We start from the raw sequence: 22,936 nt of genomic DNA on the forward strand, positions 1-22,936 counted from the left end.
CAACTTGTAGTTTCAGTAGATCAAGCGTTTAGCTCTACAGTAGATATCAAATAATTGCATCCTTTGCCTCTGTTCATTTCCCCCATTCAGGTGTGTGACGACTGCATAGTCCTGCGCAGCAACATCGGCACAGTGTATGAGCGCTGGTGGTACGAGAAGCTCATTAACATGACCTACTGTCCCAAGACCAAGGTGCTGTGTCTGTGGAGACGCAATGGCCAGGAAACCCAACTCAACAAGTTCTACACCAAGAAGGTGAGCCTCTACCGTCCGCGCTTCACGTACTGAAATGCGACTAGCAATTATGAGCATCATGATATCCGTGTTAGTGGAACCTCTGATTAAAGGTGACTGCAAATGTGGTGACTTTCGTGTCAGACTTTGTATAGACACTTTTCATATTCCATAGTCCATAATCTGAATTCAAATGTTTTGTTGTCTAGTGTCGTGAATTGTATTACTGCGTGAAGGACAGCATGGAAAGGGCTGCTGCACGACAGCAGAGCATTAAACCAGGTATGTGTGCGCGTTGGCTAGACCCTTTATTTGAGGCAGCACCAATGTATGATTGCTCTGCGTTTTGAAAATGTATAGCCCTAGGGAAATGGTATTCAAAGTCTGGGTCGAGACCCCTAGTGGAATAGCAGTGGGATTGCCAAAATATATAAAAATATAAAAAATGTGGAGATTCTTTTTTTTTTTTTTTTTAAGAGTACAGATTATTGTATGGGACAATATACAAACGTTTATGAGAAAGATCATTTTAAAAATGAATGTTATTGAGTAAATGTATTAATTGGATTCTTTTCATTTTGATAAGGGAGATGAAAATATAATGAATTGAAGGTTATTTGTTCATGTAAAAATGGACATTTTCCGATTTTAAGGTTGTCATTGCATTTGTCAAAAAAAATGGTGTCCCCAGAAATGCTGGCAAACAAAATGGGGTCCCCAATGAAAAGGTTTGTATACCACTGCCCTAAGGGCAAATGGCAGTTAGTAATAGTCTATGGAAAAGTATAACGTTAAGGTGTAGGAATAACTCTGAGTAAAGGTGAGCTCTAGATTACTGCTTTATCAGCCAATAAATTCTATAACCTTTTGAGTCAATCAGCTCAGTTGGCCAAGTAAAGACTTTAATATCTGTCATCACGAACACTTTTCGAAAGAGATGTACAGCGGAATGGATAGGGGAGGGATCTTTTGGTTTAAGCGATCTGCCCCTCTCTCCATAGGTCCAGAGCTGGGTGGAGAGTTCCCTGTGCAGGACATGAAGACGGGCGAGGGAGGACTGCTGCAAGTCACCCTGGAAGGCATCAACCTCAAATTCATGCACAGTCAGGTAGGAGGCCTGTATTACCACATACACACATATACAATATATATATATATACACACACACACACACACACACACACACACACACACACACACACACACACACACACAAAACCACTTAACCTCTTTCCACCCACCTCAATTCTTCTCTTTTTCTATTTTCTTTCTCTCTCACACACACAACTGTGGCTCACTTCCTCTAAGGTCCCTTTAAAAAAAAAAAAAAGAGAGAGTAGAAGGCATTTAGGGTTGTTTATGTTTGACATTGATAAATATTTTATAGCCTACTGAATTGAGTGCAAAAGCAGAGTACATTTTGAAGGTACTTCAGTCACTGTTTTGATCAGGACCTTAGAGGAAGAATACATTTTTGTGCTTTGTCTTTCTATGATTTAAAAGATGTTATGTTTTATTTGTGCAGTCACTAAGATGTGTGTTTCATGAAGAAAACACATATCCACTTAAACATTTCTGTTAAAGGCCTCCCGAGTGCCGCAGCGGTCTAAACCATTGCATCGCAGTGCTAGAGGCGTCACAACAGATCCTGGTTCAATCCCGGGCTGTGTCGCAGCTGGCTGTAACCGGGAGACCCATGAGACGGCGCACAATTGGCCCAGCGTCATCCGGGTTAGGGGAGGGTTTGGCCGGCTGGGATGTCCTTGTCCCATCCCGCTCTAGCGACTCCTTGTGGTGTCCGGGGGGCATGCACGCTGACTTCAGGTCGCAAGCTGTACGACACATTGGTGCGGCTGGCTTCCGGGTTAAGCGAGCAGTGTGTCAAGAAGCAGTGCGGCTTGGCAGGTCGTGTTTCGGAGGATGCATGGCTCTCGACCTTCGCCTCTCTCGAGTCCATACGAGAGTTGCAGCGATGGGACAAGACTGTAACTACCAATTGGATATCACGAAATTGGGGAGGAAAAAAGGGGTTAAAAAATATAATAATTGGACATTTCAAAAATATAAATATAAAATACAAAATATTATGTTAATACTTAGCATTCTTACATTCTTACGTCCGTTCGTGTGTGTGTGGGGGAAGGCGAGTGTTCTGTTTGTGTTAGAGAGATTTCAGAGATAAGACGGATGACCTTGTGCAAAGACTTTTCATTAATAATTGCCATTTTATTTTACTGTTCTTTTAAAGTTTTGTCACCTTAAATTCCCTTGACCTGCATATTAAAGTTAGATTAACAATACCTCAAGTATTCACAACTTTTGGGGGTGGGGCAATTCCATTTCCTTAATCAACTTGAGTAAGAATATAATTGACCTCAGTCCTCACCACTGTCACAAGTAGATCGTTTTGGACCCTAAGGAAATGCTTGGATCTGAAATAACAATTATACAATTGCTCCGCCAATGATTGAGGGTCATAGGAGTGGCACTCATTTAATAGAAGCAAAGTGACGAAACACACTGGACATATCACACTGTAGGATTGGGGCAAAAACGCATTGAATCAACACAGGGAATGCCTACTCATAAGGTAGTACTCAATTGTACAATAGACATTTTTTTGGACCACTACATTCTTTATGAAAGGTCCTATCTCTTTGAACTGCTTTCTTGATTTCTTTAGATCACACAGCGCACCTAATTGAAAGTTATTAAGGCTAGACATTGCAGCGGCCAATCGAGAGTATTTGATTGTGCCTTCTTTTTGATGCAACACTTCTACACGTTGGTCTAATTTGAGCCACCTAACAGGTTAGAACACATTGCTATGGTTGAAGAACAGTTACATCATCGTCATCATCATATAGAATTTAACAAGGGTACAAGAGTCATACGTTTGTAAAACCCTTTCCCTACTACGGACACCTAACTTACCTTTTAAGGAACAACACATACGTTTGTGCAACCTAATTGTACGATAATGGTCATAGCTCTCATTGAGATGCTGCTTGGCAAATTCAAACCACCTCTTTTTCCACCGTCAGCTCTGCAGGAGCTTATGCACCAGGAGTAGATGTCATATTCATAGACATCATTCACGCAATAAAACAAACACAAAAAACACTTAACAATCTTGTTGTAAAGAACTTTTTCATTTAACAGTTAACGCCAACCCGTTACATTTTTCCAGTGCAGGCCCACCCAGGCTTCCAGTGACAGACATGGGTCACCGTAGGGTTAAATACGTGGGCATGTTACAGAGGGGTGAGGTTGTTCTAGGTGGCAGCCTGTTTTGTTGGGGAGGCGATGTGGCTGAGTGCCCTCTTGTACCTGTACTACTGAGCTGTTGGTGCCAGCCCTCGTTGCTGGAGGAGGGGGCATGGAGGGCATTGGGGGCAGGAGTGGGTTCCCAGCAGTCAAAACTGGTTGAAATGATGTAATTACAACCCGAGTGTTGGTTTTGGTAAGCTGGTAGTAATTGTCCTTTTCTGGGTTAGGCCCAGGAACAAACCAAAAAAAGACCAGCTGTTTAAAGTATAGACTAGACCAACTTTCAGTAGTTATTTTTCCACCTTTTGCACTTTATCATTCCCAATAGAAATTTCTGTGATGGGTATATTATATTGGCATTGATAGCTGTTAATACGTCAAGTCCCGTCCATTATGTTGATTGTTTTTGGGGGATAGTGCAGCGCCTTCTTTGAGCGCCGTCCAGTGTTTGTGCTCTTCTGTCCGATAATAATTCAAACCATTTCTCTTCCATGCTCTCTCCCCCTGCAAGGAGCGGAAGGTACACAACCTCTGCTGTGTTTATTTGTTAGCGGTTATGCCATTTTTTGGTTGGGTTATTTTTCCTCAATTGTTTTAGCTGTGTGTGGCAAACTTTATTTTATGTGTCCTCATCTCTGTTTTCATATGGAATTTCCATGTATTCTAAGCATTACATGGGCCACAGTGCATTTGCATTAGTAGGGAAAACAGGAATTAATAGCAGTCACCATTGCTTCACTGTTGCTTCACAATAGCTTTGCTGATGCACACTATAGCTAAGGCACTATAGTGTGAACAAATTGCCATATTATAGTTTCATTCAGCAAGTAATCATTAATAGCACTCACTTCATCATAGACCTTCCCACAATGCATTTCTACTGACCTAACCCCAGCCCATGTAAGCATTCAATCATGGAAACTTGTGTTTTGTGCTTTCCTATTTCTTTTTGGTAGCGTTTAAAAGCTTGCATATACCATCCCTTTTTCCCTTTTAGTATTGACTAGATGAGAATTTAACGTTGTTCATTTTCTATCTGAAATGTTTAATTTCAGCCTGTTGTCATTGAGTTGCTAATGTTCTGTCTTGCTGTTTTTGTTTGTTTTTTGTTTTAGGTTTTCATAGAGCTGAATCACATTAAAAAGTGCAATACTGTGAAGGGAGTCTTTGTCCTGGAGGAATTTGGTAATTACCCCATCTATTGATTCTAGGTCTGTACTCGACACGGCAGTAACTCAGCTTCACGACAAACGCAACGCTGACGCACAGCGATAACGACTCAGGGTTCAGTGGATTCACGACAGCTCTTGCATACCTCGGGGCAAATATAGTCAGTGTTAGAATTAGCTAGTTTAATTTAGCAATTGAGAAGTCCAGCCCTCACAAATAGGAATGTTTGCTAATTTCGTATTTATTGCTGATTTATAAAATAAGACAAAACAGCCCTATTTGTGAGAGTTCTGTCTTTATTTGCCATTTTATTTTGTCCAGAAGTATTTTTAGTTTTTAACCATGAGGTCTTAGGAGTCAGATCTGTCGTATGATGGAAGACTTGATGCACAGCTTGTTTCTGCATCAGACTTTCGTAAGGATCAAATGTTGGAAATTGGAGCTTTAGGGTAGGAAATCGTTTTAGGGTTCACTAGACCAAATAAGATGGTATGTGCATGAGAGGGGAATTCATCAAAACCTAGAGCAAAGGGAAGCGGAGCCCCAGATACGTTGATTTATGTTCTCAGCTCTCAGTTGAAGCTGAATTATCTTGAAAAATTGTTTCAATTTAGATTCCTAGGGGGGATTTGATCTGCTTGATCTTCATGATAGAAGGATGCTAACTTGTTTGAAGTGGGTTGCGTTGAGTAGGCACAAAAAAAAAAAACATTAAGCAAAGGAAAATGTGCTTTCTTAGGCATGTTCAGGTAGTATCTCAGCCATTTCAAAACGTTTTCGCTCAATAGTGCCTACTAAATGCGATTAGTGATTCCTCTCCTGAGACCAGGGATATTTAGAGCAGTTCCTTCTTGATGTGTACAGTAGATGGTTCGTCATGGCTTATTATACTGCCATATTTGAAACCGATAACCAGTGACCAATGAGATTGTTAGGAGAGGCCTAGATCTGTGAGGTGATAGCCCCCATCTATGTCAGCGCTGGACTGGGTTACTGCCGTGTCTCTGTGCTGCTTTTGTAATACGCTACCTTCATCCTTGCCGCTATGAAAACCTTCATTCTCCAGCAGGTAAAGTGCTGTCAAATCTCTCTTCTCCTTTCCTCACTTAAGAGCATTCCTCCTCTCCGTTCCCACCTTCTCTCATGCCCCTCATTCTTTATGCAGAATCCCCCTAGTTCCTTTCTTGTACCCTTGCCTGAGTTTCTGCCTGTCCTTCTCACAGTTTATGAAACTGAAGCTTTCTGCTCCTCTCCATCACTTGAAAAAAGCAAACCCCTCTAGCGTTGTTTTTCCCTCAATGTTTTGGGGTTTTGAGACGAAGAAACCTGGCGACTTGACAATGTGGGGAGCAGAGGGTTTTGAACTGCCCCCTTCCCCTCCCCCCTTTTTCCGACCCCTACATCTGTCCCTTCTTTCTTAGGTTCACAGTTACTAATGAAAAGTCTGTCCTCCGACACTGGCTTTGAACTTGGTCTAGGGAGTTTGGCCTCATTAAAAGGACACTTCGGGATTTTAGCAATCTACTTCCCCAGAGTCCGATGAACTCGTGGATACCATTTTTATGTCTCTGTGTCCAGTATAAAGGAAGTTAGAGGTAGTTTCGTGAGCCCATAAACTTCGTCATTACACTAACGCTAGTGAGCAATTGTGCTTGTTAGCAACTTCCTTCAATCTGCACGCAGAGACATAAAAATAGTATCCATGAGTTAATCTGACAATGGGGAAGTAGATGAAGGGCCTCAATGCCAAAATCCCAAAGTATCCCTTTAACAGCTTATGTATTTGTGACGTCTTTAAGTGTTCAGTTTCTTGGTTAACACACTTTGTTTTTTCCCTATAATGTCCTGCTTAGTTTCTTTCCCATTCTCCACATTGTTTTACATTGTTATTGTTGTTGCTGTACACATTTGTTCGCACTGTGACTCGTGCACAGTTTCAGATTTGTTTGTATTTTCAAGCCATTCGTGTGAGTTCTTTCCTTTTCCGTGGGCCATGTATGTCCTTCTTTACACAATCATTTTGATGCCTGTATTCAAATGGTTTGCTGCTACAAACAGTTGCATCTATTCACCAAAACAAATCTAGGAACAGTAAGTAAGGGGGGCAGGAAAAAAACACTTTTTAGGAAACAACCGAAGGTGAGAAACTGAGCCAACTCATACAGGTATACTGTTTGACATGTACCAGAAGGACAAAGCTGGTGGCAAGCTAGAAGCGAGGTTGAAGTTTGGGTGGTTCTCGCAAACGAAGCAAAATAAACAACTAGCCAGCTTTTTGTCAGAGCTGTTTGCCACTCGTTGTGGACTGGGCAGATGAAATTCTCTAACTTTGTGAACTCATTTCTGGTGAACTATGCAGACAGTCATCAAGATGGTAGTCCGGTATGCAGACATGGTGGATACATAACCAAACTGTCCCCAAGTTTTATTCACAGCAGTTTTCCATAGTTAGCTTGAAAGATAACTTAGCTGTGGTTGTTTGCCAGTCAGCATAGCTTGTAGAATACTATGTGCGTCATGCCCTGGGATAGTGCGACCCTAGCCCCTGTGTCTTCGGTCAGAAATACATGCAAGCTGTTGATTCACTGTGAACACTTCAATTCCACAGTAACCAGAATAATGGTGAATATGTAGTAGTAAAGATGTGTGTGGTTTCTACTAGAGAAAATTTATGATAATACAATATTAGTAATGTACACTGCTCAAAAAAATAAAGGGAACACTTAAACAACACAATGTAACTCCAAGTCAATCACACTTCTGTGAAATCAAACTGTCCAATTAGGAAGCAACACTGATTGACAATAAATTTCACATGCTGTTGTGCAAATGGAATAGACAACAGGTGGAAATTATAGGCAATTAGCAAGACACCCCCAATAAAGGAGTGGTTCTGCAGGTGGGGACCACAGACCACTTCTCAGTTCCTATGCTTCCTGGCTGATGTTTTGGTCACTTTTGAATGCTGCCGGTGCTTTTACTCTAGTGGTAGCATGAGACGGAATCTACAACCCACACAAGTGGCTCAGGTAGTGCAGCTCATCCAGGATGGCACATCAATGCGAGCTGTGGTAAGAAGGTTTTCTGTGTCTGTCAGCGTAGTGTCCAGAGCATGGAGGCGCTACCAGGAGACAGGCCAGTACATCAGGAGACGTGGAGGAGGCCGTAGGAGGGCAACAACCCAGCAGCAGGACCGCTACCTCCGCCTTTGTGCAAGGAGGAGCAGGAGAAGCACTGCCAGAGCCCTGCAAAATGACCTCCAGCAGGCCACAAATGTGCATGTGTCTGCTCAAACGGTCAGAAACAGACACCATGAGGGTGGTATGAGGGCCCGACGTCCACAGGTGGGGGTTGTGCTTACAGCCCAACACCGTGCAGGACGTTTGGCATTTGCCAGAGAACACCAAGATTGGTAAATTCGCCACTGGCGCCCTGTGCTCTTCACAGATGAAAGCAGGTTCACACTGAGCACGTGACAGATGTGACAGAGTCTGGAGACACCGTGGAGAACGTTCTGCTGCCTGCAACATCCTCCAGCATGACCGGTTTGGCGGTGGGTCAGTCATGGTGTGTTGTGGCATTTCTTTGGGGGGCCGCACAGCCCTCCATGTGCTCGCCAGAGGTAGCCTGACTGCCATTAGGTACCGAGATGAGATCCTCAGACCCCTTGTGAGACCATATGCTGGTGCGGTTGGCCCCGAGTTCCTCCTAATGCAAGACAATGCTAGACCTCATGTGGCTGGAGTGTGTCAGCAGTTCCAGCAAGAGGAAGGCATTGATGCTATGGACTGGCCCGCCCGTTCCCCAGACCTGAATCCAATTGAGCACATCTGGGACATCATGTCTCGCTCCATCCACCAACGCCACGTTGCACCACAGACTGTCCAGGAGTTGGCAGATGCTTTAGTCCAGGTCTGGGAGGAGATCCCTCAGGAGACCATCCGCCACCTCATCAGGAGCATGCCCAGGCATTGTAGGGAGGTCATACAGGCACGTGGAGGCCACACACACTACTGAGCCTCATTTTGACTTGTTTTAAGGACATTACATCAAAGTTGGATCAGCCTGTAGTGTGGTTTTCCACTTTAATTTTGAGTGTGACTCCAAATCCACACCTCCATGGGTTGAAACATTGGATTTCCATTGATTATTTTTGTGTGATTTTGTTGTCAGCACATTCAACTATGTAAAGAAAAAAGTATTTAATAAGATTATTTATTTCATTCAGATCTAGGATGTGTTGTTTAAGTGTTCCCTTTATTTTTTTGAGCAGTATATATATGAATTCACTAGATAAAACATTGACATAAGTATAGAATAGGTAATATGCATAAACATACAGCAAATAATATGTATAAATAGTAAAAAGGAATGTATACATAAACATAATACCTAAGAAATAGGCATACATAATAAGTGGCTGTGATATATACATAATAGGTGATACACGTAAACAATATGCATATATTGGTTGCAATAATAAACTGTGCCACTAGGCTGCAGACGTGCCCTGTAATAGCTCTAATTGCAAAGGCTGACTGACATCCGGGAAGATTCCGGAAAGGGCGGAGCTAGAGAACGATAGCTCTTTAACGGCTGCGTTTCAAACTCAAAGTAGACAGCCTTATGCCCTAAACCCTCAGGCCTTGAATTAAGTTTTGCATCGTCACATCCGACTGTTCTTTAAATGTCCCTTGCCCAAACAAGGGAGAGTGATGATTGGAGAGGCAACGTCCTTGGTGGAAATCTTAAAGTTGACCTTAAAAACAACCAACCTAAAGCTATTAATGTTCATTACATTTGTATTTATTCAGGGTCTGTAGTGACGCCTCTAGCACTGAGATGCAGTGCCTTAGACCTCTGCGCCACTCAAGAGCACAATGTACCTAGTAAGCTAACATAGCTAGCTAGCACTCCTGTCAGGTAGCTAGCTACAGTTACCCATAGCTGGCTAGCTAGTTTTATAGTTTCGTAACTTACTCTAATAGATTTCTGAATTCCCAAAAATATGTTTATGAATCTAGCTACGTTTTATAGGCTCCTCACTGCGAGACTACGCCAATTTTCCAACGCTAAAATCAATGTCGTTTATATATTTTTTAGCAAGCTAGGTTCATAATGTTTTCTGACATGCCGAAAATGCAGCCTTGGTGATTTAAATGTAAAACTTTGTGGCCACCAGAGTTTGACATGTGACTACAGATTGAATTGTGGGTAATATCCTGATACCCTGCAAATGACCAAAGTTTTTCACTCACTCAGATGGCAATCAAACTGCATCCAGTTTCACTGGGGATTCCCAGAGGGAAAATTGCTAGACCAAGGGCTGAGTGGGTAAAAATAACGTGTTTGGACTGCAGCCTAGTGGGTGCCGTATTTCCCCATAGAGAATAACAGGCTTAAATGGCGAACTGCCTAAATGGCCTACAGTTACATACAACACTGTAGAATAGGAATTTACAGGTACAAATAACATGCAGGGTGTAAGCATACATGGTAACAAAAGGGATAGAAGTAACAAAAGGGATAGTAAGATTATATGGAATATAAACCTGTACATTTACGGTTCTGACCACGGTTTACCGCAACGGTGAATAGACCAGTTAGAGGAACCGTAATGGAAGCGCATAATATACAGCTAAACAAGGAACGTGATCTATATGTTGCAACCCAATACTGATATATTAATTTGTAATAGACAATAAATAAAAATGAGTAGCAAGGCTAGATTAACTGGGAACTAGCATAGGCTAACCAGGATAAATTAGCAAGGCAAGATGGCAATGACGCAGTGGAATGTTACAGGAGTTATAATCTGTGGCGATTATACAACAGGCATAGCAAAAATGTTGTAATCAGATTACAGGCATAGCGATTTATTTTTATTTTTTACACCACTTTGTTTTCTCAATCACATTCCATTCAGCATTGGAAAAAAGGCATGTTTAAGTTTGTTCCACCTGAGTGTAGTCTGACCACAAGTCAGAGACCACTATGATGATGCACCAAATGAGTTTGGATACTTTTTGTCTTCTACTCAGTAGCGGTGCATGGGTAAAATCACTGGGGAAGCCAAGCCAGGAAAAAAAGCCATATTACAACCTATGTATTTTGATAATTGCGTTGTTTGCTCTGTAACCTGTTAGTTCATATGCCTTGCGACCGTGATATGTAGGCCTAAGGCCGAGACAATAAAAAGACAAGTGGCAGAATAAATTCAACCAGGGGTGCAACTTTCACTGGGGATAGGGGGACATGCCCCCCCACACACATTCTGAAATAGCATTTTTGTCCCAACCACTTTTATCATTGGAATGTGAAACAAAACGAGGCAACGGTGTGCTTTAGGACCATGTGGATGCCTCCGAGCGGTCGGGTAGGCTGTTTGGAGTATTTATCCGAATGGATTAAAGAAGTGTCTCCCTCACTTCTAAAACCAAAGTTGCTCCCCTGAATTCAACCACCTTTGTTTCATCACAAAACCGGAGAGTAACCTCTGTCTGTTGAAGTCCACAAAGCATATTGCATGTAATAAACAGTTGCTTGACCATGGTGTAGGTCATGTAAGTTAATGTTTACAAAATTTTCGGACTACTAAACAACTATTGATTTAGAACAAAGGAGCGTTACCGTAAGTCGCAAAGAAAACAGGAGCTGCCTCCACTATTTCAGCACCATTTCAACTTCAACATTTCAACATCATCAAATCATCTATGCTTAGTGTAATACAGTAACAACTAAAAGATACCAAAAACAATTTAGTCCAATCAACGTAAGCTAAATATGATATGGCTGTCCATTGTTCTGATTTGTGTGTGTGAATGCAGAAAAAAAAAACATGTTAACTCACCCTACTACAAGCATTTCACTACACCCGCAATAACATCTGCTAAATATGTGTATGTGACCAATACAATTTGAAACGCCAATGCCATCCTCTCATGTTGACGAAACGGTCTATGACTGTCATACAATATATGCTTTTATTTGTTGTTATCCTAGGCTAATTGGCTAAAATGCTTGCTCGCTAGCCTAACTTCCTTTCGTGGGAAACGTTAGCTAGTTAACATTAGCCTTCTCCGTAAAGCTACATAGCTATTGAAATATCATCCTCTCAGTCCAGGGGAACAATGTATGAATTTATGGTTGGATCAGAATTGCCTTTATAATTATTGCCTAGTACGGAGAATTAAATAAAACCATAAGTCCAAATCCCTGACCTTACAGTGAAATGCTTATTTACAAGCCCATAACCAAAAATGCAGTTAAGAAAAAAAGTATTTACTAAAATAAACTGAATTTAAAAATAACAAATAATTAAGGAGCAACAATAAAATAACAGTGAGGCTATATACAGGGGGTACCGGTTAGTTGAGGTATGTAGGTAGAGGTAAAGTGACTATGCGTGGATAATAAACAGAGAGTAGCAGCAGTGTAAAAATGGGGGTGGGGACAATGCAAATAGTCCGGGTAGCCATTTGATTAGCTGTTGAGGAGTCTTATGGCTTGGGGGTAGAAGCTGTTAAGAAGCCTTTTGGACCTAGACTTGGCTCTCCGGTGTCTTTGGCAATTTTTTGGGCCTTCCTCTGATACCGCCTAGTATAGAGGTCCTGGATGGCAGGAAGGTTGGCGCCAGTGATGTACTGGGCCGTACGCACTAACCTCTAGTGCCTTGCGGTTGGAGGCCGAGCAGTTGCCATACCAGGCGGTGACGCAACCAGTATGGATGCTCTCGATGGTGCAGCTGTAGAACTATTTTTTTTTTCTGAGGACCCATGCCAAATCTTTTCAGTCTCCTGAGAGGGAATAGGCGTTGTCATGCCCCCTTCACAACTGTCTTGGTGTGTTTGGACCATGAACTTGAAGCTCTCACCCTACTCTACTACAGCCCCGTCGATGAGAATGGGGACGTTTTCGGTCCTCCTTTTTCTGTTGTTCACAATCATCTCCTTTGTCTTGATCATGTTGAGGGTGAGGTTGTTATCCTGGCACCACACTGCCAGGTCTCTGATCTCCTCCCTATAGGCTGTCTCATCGTTGTCGGTGATCAGGCCTACCACTTGTGTCGTCGGCAAACTTATTGATAGTGTTGGAGTCGTGCCTGGCCGTGCAGTCATGGGTGAACAGGTAGTACAGGAGGGGACTGAGCACGCACCCCTGGGGGCCCCCGCGTTGAGGATCAGCGTGATGGATGTGGTGTTACCTACCCTTACCACCTGGGGGTGGCCCGTCAGGAAGTCCAGGATCCAGTTTCAGAGGCAGGTGTTTAGTCCCAGGGTCCTTAGCTTAGTGATGAGCTTTGAGTGCACTATGGTGCAATGCTGAGCTGTAGTCAATGAATAGCATTCTCACGTAGGTGTTCCTTTTGTCCAGGTGGGAAAGGGCAGTGTGGAGTGCAATAGAGATTGCATCATCTGTGTATCTGTTGGGGCGGTATGCAAATAAGAGTGGGTCTAGGGTTTCTGGGATAATGGTGTTGATGTGAGCCTTTCAAAGCACTACATGGCTACAGATGTGAGTGCTACGGGTCGGTAGTCATTTAGGCAGGTTACCTATGTGTTCTTGGGCACAGGGATTATGGTGGTCTGCTTGAAACATGTCAGGGAGAGGTTGAAAATGTCAGTGAAGACACTTGCCAGTTGTTCAGCGCATGCTCGGAGTACACTTCCTGGTAATCCGTCTGGCCCTGTGGCCTTGTGAATGTTGACCTGTTTAAAGGTCTTACTCACATCGGCTATGGAGAGTGTGATCACACAGTCGCCCGGAACAGCTGAAGCTCTCATGCATGCTTCAGTGTTGCTTGTCTCGTAGCGAGCATAGAAGTTATTTAGCTCGTCTGGTAGGCTCGTGTCACTGGGTAGCTCGCGGCTGTGCTCCCCTTTTGTAGTCTGTAATAGTTTGCAAGCCCTGCCACATCCAACGAGTGTCGGAGCTGGTTTAGTACGATTCAATCTTAGTCCTCTATTGATGCTTTGCCTGCTTAATGTTTCGTTGGAGGGCATAGCGGGTTTTCCTATAAGCGTCCAGGTTAGAGTCCCTCTCCTTGAAAGCGGCAGCTCTACCCTTTAGCTCAGTGCGGATGTTGCCTGTAATCCATGGCTTCTGGTTGGGGTATGTATGTACAGTCACTGTGGGCACGACGTCATCGATGCACTTATTGATGAAGCTAGTGACTGATGTGGTGTACTCCTCAATGCCATCGGAAGAATCCCGGAATATATTCCAGTCTGTGCTAGCGAAACAATCCTGTAGCTTAGCATCTGCGTCATCTGACCACTTCCTTATTGAGCGAGTCACTGGTACTTCCTGCTTTAGTTTTTGCTTATACGCAAGAATCAGGAGGATAGAGTAATGGTCAGATTTGCCAAATGGAGGGCGAGGGAGAGCTTTGTACATGTCTCTGTGTGTGGAGTAAAAGTGATCTAGAGGTTTTTCTTTTTTCCTTTTTTCTTCTCTGGTTGCACATTTATTATGCTGGTAGAAATGAGGTAAAACTGATTTAAGTTTCCCTGCATTAAAGTCCCTGGCCACTCTGGATGATCATTTTCTTGTTTGCTTATGGCCTTATGTAGCTCTTTGAGTGCAGCCTTAGTGCCAGCATCGGTTTGTGGTGGTAAATAGACAGCTACGAAAGATATAGATGATAAACTCTTCATAAATAGTGTTGTCTACAGCTTATCATGAGATGCTCTACCTCAAGCAAGCAAAACCTTGAGACTTCCTTAATATTAGATTTTGTGCACCAGCTGTTATTTACAAATAGACACAGACCGCCACCCCTTGTCTTACCAGAGGCAGCTGTTCTATCTTGCCGATGGACCGAAAGCCCCGCCAGCTGTATGTTATCCATGTCGTCGTTCATCCACGACTCAGTGAAACATAAGATGTTACAGTTTTTAATGTCCCGTTGATAGAATAGTCTTGATCTGAGCTCATCCATTTTGTAATTCAATGATTGCACGTTGGCTAATAGGACTGACGGATCCTAACAAGGCTCCCCGACCTACGTCCCCGATATCTCTGTCTCTTCTTCATGCAAATTACGGGGATTTGGGCCTTGTTGGGTGTCTGAAGAAAATCCATTGTGTCCGACTAATTAAAGAAAAAATCTTCATCCAGTACGAGGTGAGTAATCGCAGTCCTGATATCCAGAAGCTCTTTTCCGTCATAAGAGACGGTGGCAGAAACATTATGTACAAAATAAGTTACAAATAACACGAAAAAACACAATTGGTTAGGAGTCCGTAAAACGGCAGCCATCTCCTCCGGCGCCATCTCTACATCAATTCAAGTTGTTTCTATCAATTACGTACTTTTCTTGAAGTGATTTGATAGGAGTGAAGCCAAGCCAAATTGGCTTCCCTTGACACTTTCTTGATTCGCCAGGAGCTTTCAAAGTTGAGCTCACTCAGTTCAGCGCCACGCTGATTGGCTATTATTTTATTTACAAAATTATCAAGGGAGGCCAAATGCTCGCTGGGTTCCCTTGCATTCAATGCTACGGGTGGCAACAATGTCATACTCTTTAAGACCAGACAGCATCATGTCCTACACAGACAGAGGGGCGCTGTGTCGCTCTCTCGGGTGCTTTCTACATTCAGCCTCTTGCGAATTGAAGGAAAATTATGAAAAGACTAAAGATGCATATATTTTTGGTCAACTGTAACGGATTACATTTACAAAGTAACCTATCCAACCCTGCTCGTGACTGAGGTAGAAGGGGATTCTTCACCTAGCTAGCTAACTTATTAGCTGGCTAGCTGGCTAGCTACCTACAGTGGCTTTCTTAGCGCATTATTGAACTTCGCTTCGCAAACACTATAATTTAAGAGGGTTTACGAAGAACGTATTTTATGTCTGCAAGAACCACCCAAAGTTGCACTTCGATTCTACTGTCCCTCCCCCTTAAATATCAAATATATTTGCTAGACCTAGCAGTGGCAGAAATGTAACGTTGACAATGCCACACTTTTTCAGATAGTATATGAGAGTATCCACCGTCTTAGACTTCAAGTTTTCATCATGCCCAAGTAAAGCGTGTCTGTGTTTTGATTTGGTCCAATCTAGCATATGCCCAAAGCAAATCGGGTAGCATAATTTTCGAGATAAGTGTGAACTCTGAACCAGTTCAGTACTTGTGGACTTTCTTGGACCACAGCCTCTTTTGTGCACCCTCTCATAGTCTGAAAACATTGGTCACATGCTATACCCCCTGCAACCCCCAGCTCTCACTCTTTCTTAAAGGGAGGTTTCAACCTCTTGAATCCTTTGTTTTGTCTCTTGCACCTGCACTTGTAGTTCCTGAAACTAAAGAAGTGGTGATCCACAAGTACAAGACACCCATGGTGAGTTGAACTCTTCCGCTCTTGTAGCTAACGCCATACTCTTGGCATTCAATAGCCACCAGGTCTGTTTTAACAGTACTGCATTGCATATATGTCATGACACAATTTTGAAGAGTAATCCCTTTAAATTTCTAAAATGCATGTAATATTTTTTTCTTCAAATAATGTAATCCCCTTTTTGTTCATAACATGATTAGTGTAAGTTCTACAGAGCCATGACACCAAATAATGAAGAGAAAGGAGGCACAAGTAGTATGACTACGCCACAAGTAGCTATGTCAAAGCTACACTTCCCTCATGATCTCATTCTCTTTTTTTTCTTGCTCTCAAACAGGCACACCAGATCTGTTACTCCGTCCTCTGCCTTTTCTCCTACGTGGCTGCGGTGAAGGGGAAGGAAGCAGAAGGCAAGCCCAAGCTCCTATCTCCAAGACCCCTGCCCAGCTAGTCTACGACCCATCCAATCTACCCCCCCCCAACATACACACACACACAAAGAAAAACTCCTTTGTGCCTCTCACTCTGCAACAAAGTGGAATCTCGGTCCTACTATGACATTGAGTTCTGACAATCCAGACCTACTTAAGCACACACCTTTGCACCCTGTAAGTACATCTCCAAGAAATACCCTCTACTCTTTGTGCATTGCCCTGTAAGTAAAATCCCTAGTGTGTGTGTGTGTGTACATAAACTCAGTAAAAAAAGAAATGTCCTCCCACTGTCAACTGCGTTTATTTTCAGCAAACTTAACGGGTAAATATTTGTATGAACATAAGATTCAACAACTGAGACAAACTGAACAAGTTCCATAGACATGTGACTAACAGAAATGCAATAGTGTGTCCCTGCACAAAGGGGGGGGGGGGGGTCAAAATCAAAAGTAACAGTCAGTATCTGGTGTGGCCACCAGCTGCATTTAGTATAGCAGTGCATCTCCTCCTCATGGACTGTGCCAGATTTGCCCGTTCTTGCTGTGAGATGTTACCACACTCTTCCACCAAGACACCTGCAAGTTCCCGGACATTTCTGGGGGAATGGCCCTAGCCCTCACCCTCCAATCCAAACAGGTCCCAGACGTGGTCAATGGGATTGACATCTGGGCTCTTTGCTGGCCATGGCAGAACACTGACATTCCTGTCTTGCAAGAAATCACGCACAGAACGAGCAGTATGGCTGGTGGCATTGTCATGCTGGAGGGTCATGTCAGGATGAGCCTGCAGGAAGGGTACCACATGAGGGAGGAGGATGTCTTCCCTGTAACGCACAGCGTTGCGATTGCCTGCAATGACAACAAGCTCAGTCCGATGATGCTGTGACACACCGCCCCAGACCATGACAGACCCTCCACCTCCAAATCAATCCTGCTCCAGAGTACAGGCCTCGGTGTAACGCTCATTCCTTTGACGATAAATGCGAATCCGACCATCACCCCTGGTGAGACTAAACCGCAACTCGTCAGAGAAGATGCCAGTCCTGTCTGGTCCAGCGACAGTGGGTTTGTGCCCATAGGCAACGTTGTTGCCAGTAATGTCTGGTGAGGACCTGCCTTACAACAGGCCTACAAGCCCTCAGTCCAGCCTCTCTCAGCCTATTGCGGACAGTCTGAGCACTGATGGGGGTATTGTGCGTTCCTGGTGTAACTCGGGCAGTTGTTGTTGCCATCCTGTACTTGTCACGCAGGTGTGATGTTCGGATGTACCGATCCTGTGCAGGTGTTGTTACACGTGGTCTGCCACTGCGAGGACGATCAGCTGTCCGTCCTGTCTCCCTGTAGCGCTGTCTTAGGCGTCTCACAGTACAGACATTGCAATTTATTGCCCTGGCCACATCTGCAGTCCTCATGCCTCCTTGCAGCATGCCTAACGCACGTTCACGCAGATGATCAGGGACCCTGGACATCTTTCTTTTGGTGTTTTTCAGAGACCGTAGAAAGGCCTCTTTAGTGTCCTAAGTTTTCATAACTGTGACCTTAATTGCCTACCGTCTGTAAGCTGTTAGTGTCTTAATGACCGTTCCACAGGTGCATGTTCATTAATTGTTTATGGTTCATTGAACAAGCATGGGAAACAGTGTTTAAACCCTTTACAATGAAGATCTGTGAAGTTATTTGGATTTTTAAGAATTATCTTTGAAAGAGAGGGTTGTTTCTTTTTTTGCTGAGTTTATGTTTGTGTGTGTGTGTGTGTGTGTTTGTGTGTGAACCCTGGTCTGTGGCATCGTGCGTACACCTTTCCCAACCCTGGTCACGTCCTCTAAACTCCTCCCATACAGGCCCAGCCTGAGGCCTTGGCCGTAAGCGTGCTTGTTCTTCAAGGGGAGACTTGGTCCGTCCGTCCCCCATCTCTGTCCCCTCTTTGTGACTGTCCTCTCGCCCTGGCCAGCTGCCAAGGTTTTATTGGTTGTTCTTAATGGGATGGAGACAGCGAGGCGGATGGATATGTGAGGCACAGCCCTGCAAGTCGATAAGAAAGCAACCAACCTCCCAGTCCACTCCCTATGACTGTGTGATGAATATTTAATGTGCTACGTGGTATTACTGTAAAACTCCAGTCTGTCCAAGTCCAAACCAGTGAAACGCTTAAAAAGCACTCTAGTACTGACGGGTGTCACTTTGTTAAATACTACTACTGTATGGTGCATCAAACACTGCATGTAAAAGCTTTTTAAAGGCTTCATTCCTTTTGATCACAAAATATATTGTGTGGTCCAAGATGCGCGTATCTCTTTAGCTTGCCCAGTGAGGCTAAACTACTGTAGTTCAACTGTCAAATTTCTCGTCTGTGGTCCTCTTTATTGAATTGCATGTTACTATGGAGAAAAAAATATATTTAAAGAGAAGCAGAATTCTGTACATTTCACCATTAAGAAAATGTTTTACAATGTGTGGTTTATTCACTAGATGTGCAATACTTTACATAGTTAGCCAGTGCCAGATCATTGTTCTGATAAAACATCTCGGCTTTTCTGGCTTTCAAAGTGCAAAGAATGTAAAAAAAGGACTTCCTGGTCTTACATATTTATTGAAGTAAATAAATGATCTATTGTTTTATAAGTGCTAAATCACTATTTGGAGATTCTAAACCTACTGCTGTGCTATCAAGCCCTGCTGTTATGGTTTTGTCTGTTAAGTCTTCATGTTGTGTCTGTACTGTAGTAAGAGAAATAAATCCAATCTAGCCCCATTTCAGCCCAACTGTAAATCCCACCGTTTGAGTGTGTATACATGCAGTGTATTGTTTTGCCAGATCAGCAATATATGAATAATATGATCAGGATATTGTTTCATGTTTAAGTGGCTTTTATTTTTTAGAGAGGGAAATGCTTGTATAAAGGAACATAGTTACAAATTCCATGAGGCAGTTATTTAAGGCATTTCATTATTGACAATAAAAACACTGGTGTAAATATGAGTAACTGGATGAGGAGTGTCTCAAAACAGTTTGAAGACGAGGTAAACATTTTTTTTGTCTCAAGTCATTATTATGTCGCAGTTTGGATGAACACATCCAGTGTGCATACATATATTTGGAAAACATATCAAGAATGAAATCTAGAGTAACATTTATGAAGATTTAATGCAATACCCTTTTTTTTAAATGAACACTTCACCACAAATTATTACAATGAGCACTGTTAGCATGAACTACATATAGAATAGACAATTGACACCTATGATTGTAACCGAACAATAACAAATATTTGTTGCTACTGGAACAATGACAAGTTGCACAATATTTGTGGCTTTCAACATGCACATGTACTGTAGAGGACAAGTTGTCCTCCATTGAAGACAAATGGCAGATCTATTCATTGACAAAACAATGTAAATAATATATGCCATTTAGGGAGTAAATGTTATTTATAATAAGGGTTACATGGAGAAAATCAAGCATCTTTGAAATGAAAATGGAGGGCCCTCCCTTCAGCAAAATATATTGTCCCTGAACCTTAGATATGCAGTTTTAGAAACTGCATTACATGGCAACGCCGGAATTTTGATATCGCACTGGGCTGCCGGCCAGAAGCTTGTAGGTTTTCAGACCACCACAGAAAAGGGTTCCACCCCTAGGTTACTATCTCCTTTATAGTAAAAGCATTGCATTAATCGATCATCGTATTTGCAGGTTTAAAAAAGCCTTTTATAAAAATGTCATTAAATTCTACGTCATTTCACATATCAATATTTTTGAATACCACACAAATGACCGAAATGACATTATAAACATTTTATCCAATGCCAAATCAGTGTCTTGTTTGCAAATAATTCAATCTGAGACGTCCATTAGGAATCTAAACATGGTACTTCCTAAAGTGTTTCCCTACAAGCTGTCTAGGTTTAAACATATCTTAGCCTACAGAAAGTGAATAGCTTAATGAATTTATAGTGACAGAATTAGATTTCTTCCCAAGCAAAGTTATTTTATGTCTTCTCGGCTATAGAAGGTTTAATCTCAGCCTCTGAATGTCCAAGAAATGAAACGATGATATTCCCATATGCATTAAGTAACGTCTTTCCCGGGTATTTTATACCTTGCTTTAAGCTTGTTTTTAGCATAAAGCATCGCAGGTCAAGGCACTGCGTTAGATCACTTTATATAATCAAATCAGTTTTATTTTCTTCCATATCTTAAGCAAACAAGAGGTAGGTCTGTGCTTTTTGCCATTTTCTTTAATAAAACGTTGGTCAATGGCATCCCCTTTCGTACCCCCTCAATTCGAGTCTTGGTTTGAATTTAACAGCCCTTCAGTGACATGGAGGTAGGCTATTTAAAGACTGACTAGAGGAATTGAGCGACACATCTATGGCTATAGCATTCTATAGCCTAATTTCATCTGTCAAACAGGTAGGCCCACCTCTTATTTCTTAAACAGGAAGAAATAGTTTCCAACACAAAGCCCTCTTGTTGTTAGGAAAGTCTCATTCAAATGAAGACTGCTGAAATTAATTATGCCTACTTTCAGCAACATGAGCTGTCCATCCAGCTGTCAAGTTTCAGCAACACAATGTAAATTACTCCAATCTGGATTCTTGTGAGGTCAATAACTCTGATAAATACATAAATGGTCAAGAAACATTGTTTTTAATTAAATCAATTACCGGTATATTAGTAGCAAGCTATCAGTTGACCTCGGGTCCTCATCGTCGCGCTCTCCTTCTCAAACTGAACAGAACATAGGCTAGTCCATGAGCAAGGTTTTTTTTTTTAACTAGGCCTAATAAATAAAAACATTTGTAGAAGCCTTTGACTCTCCTCCTGAACTGCCACTGTAGGCCTACACAGCACATCCATTGGTTAGGCAGCAAGAGCAGAGCAGGCCGGGACTCCGGTTTGGAATATCCATTGCAGTGTGTCATGCAGCTTAGTTGTATTTACACCATCAGCAGCTATCTTAGAAATATAACTTTGCTCTGTGCTTCTCCGAGCATGCACTTCGTAGCCTATAGGTTATGGATCATTTGATTGAGACCACACTTAATAGTCTATATGCCACTTGATATTCCGCACCCAGGAGAATCAGAGATGAGGAGCATATCGATATATTGCCTAATAAGCAACTAATTCGAAAACATTGATAAATATTGACATTTCATCAATTACATGATCCTCTCCTGGACTAGATTACAAAAAAAATACTGAACCCTCCCCTTGACTGAAATTGAAAAAGCATGACCCTCCCATAATTTCCTCCAGGTAACCATTCTGTAAATGTTGATTAATCCCTTAGCAGATGCTTTTATCCAAACTTGCATGTGCATACATTTTACGAATAGAGAGTTATTAAGAAAGTATTGATTTGGGGGACTGATACTAGTGCTATACACTTTTTTTCTTAAGGTTAGATGGCTGAAACTGAACTAGACACAATATTATATTGTGACAGAGGTAGAAAATGTCACAAACTTCATCACCTCTTGTTGATGTGACACCCTTAAGACACTGAGAAGCAGATGTAGTAAAGTGCTACCAAATGTTGACCAGCAGAACACAGGCCGATAGAAAAATAGATTAGAGCAAAGTGAAAGATAGCGAAAATATTTTCGCTTTCACAACCCTAGGAACAAAGGCATTATAGTCTACCTGCTTCATACAGTAAATGACAGATTTTTCATAGGTATGCTACTCATATACAGTTTCTATGCCTCTGTTAGCACTTATGAAGGGGAGTGTTTATCATTTATGGAAGTGCTAAACCCTTTTCCCTCAAATTTTTCCCCATCTTCTTGCACTTTGCCCACTTGTCACTCTGTTCAAAAGACTGGCAGCCATCTTGACCCACACAGGGGTAACCGTAGCCTGCTAGACAATTAGCCATCTGCCTCTTTTCCCCGCTCATAAATCCTGTAGATCAGGGCTCTCCAACCCTGTTCCTGGAGAGATACCCCCCTGTAGGTTTTCACTCCAACCCCAGCTAATTATTAGAATCAGGTGCACTAGATTAGGGTTGGAGTGAAAACCTACAGGACAGTACAGTAACTCTCCAGGAACAGGGTTGGAGAGCCCTGCTGTAGATCGATGCTGTTCTAAATAGTTGGAGGAGGCTTCGCTCTGGGGGCTTGGTGGGTCTAGCTCTCTCCGTGGACAGACTTGCAGAGTATCCGCAGGCGAGACATGACTTCGTCCCAGTCCAGGTAGGCTCCCTCCAGGTGTCTTACCCGGTCTGGCTGGCTCAGATAGCTCTTCCGCCCATGGAGCAGGCGCCAGTTGTCAAAGGTGACCAGGTCGCCTGCAGGAGGAGGTGGAGGGATATGCCCACTCAGTACTGACCCATGATATACAGACATTTCAAGATGAAAGTTAAAACGAATAGGCTACCTCTCAAGTGCCTCTTCAGTATGTCACATAAAAGATAACCAATAGTCATAGACGGTAAGTCTACAACATTTGTAACTACAATTAATGCAATATCTTACAATA

At 42.6% G+C, this 22,936-nt stretch overlaps 2 protein-coding genes across 28 annotated transcripts in view; one reads left to right on the plus strand and one right to left on the minus strand.

Annotated features, from left to right (window-relative positions):
• Positions 1–19,429, plus strand: part of LOC106587089 (MAP kinase-activating death domain protein) — a 77,832-nt gene extending 58,403 nt beyond the window's left edge. For 13 of the 23 annotated variants that reach the window (XM_014175037.2, XM_014175031.2, XM_014175042.2 and 10 more), the window contains 7 exons: positions 91–255; positions 444–516; positions 1,236–1,342; positions 4,016–4,024; positions 4,620–4,689; positions 15,973–16,019; positions 16,354–16,806. In XM_014175037.2, coding sequence (XP_014030512.1) covers positions 91–255; positions 444–516; positions 1,236–1,342; positions 4,016–4,024; positions 4,620–4,689; positions 15,973–16,019; positions 16,354–16,467 — 585 coding nt within the window. In that variant the 3' untranslated portion in view covers positions 16,468–16,806. Of the gene's footprint in view, positions 1–90; positions 256–443; positions 517–1,235; positions 1,343–4,015; positions 4,025–4,619; positions 4,690–15,972; positions 16,020–16,353; positions 16,807–18,290 lie in introns of those variants that run through there. The other 10 variants (XR_001324364.2, XR_006762139.1, XR_001324366.2 and 7 more) reach the window with 4 other exon arrangements.
• LOC106587091 (gamma-butyrobetaine dioxygenase) overlaps positions 19,297–22,936 on the minus strand; it is a 29,370-nt gene continuing 25,730 nt past the window's right edge. For 4 of the 5 annotated variants that reach the window (XM_045708106.1, XM_014175047.2, XM_014175050.2 and 1 more), the window contains exon 8: positions 19,297–22,745. Coding sequence is in view for 4 of the 5 variants with exons in the window: in XM_014175047.2 (XP_014030522.1) it covers positions 22,585–22,745 (161 nt within the window). In the remaining variant the exon portion in view is untranslated. The remainder of the gene's footprint in view (positions 22,746–22,936) is intronic. The other variant, XM_014175049.2, reaches the window with a different exon arrangement.

The sequence above is a fragment of the Salmo salar genome, chromosome ssa26 (assembly GCF_905237065.1).
Source record: "Salmo salar chromosome ssa26, Ssal_v3.1, whole genome shotgun sequence".
NCBI classification, from domain to species: domain Eukaryota; kingdom Metazoa; phylum Chordata; class Actinopteri; order Salmoniformes; family Salmonidae; genus Salmo; species Salmo salar.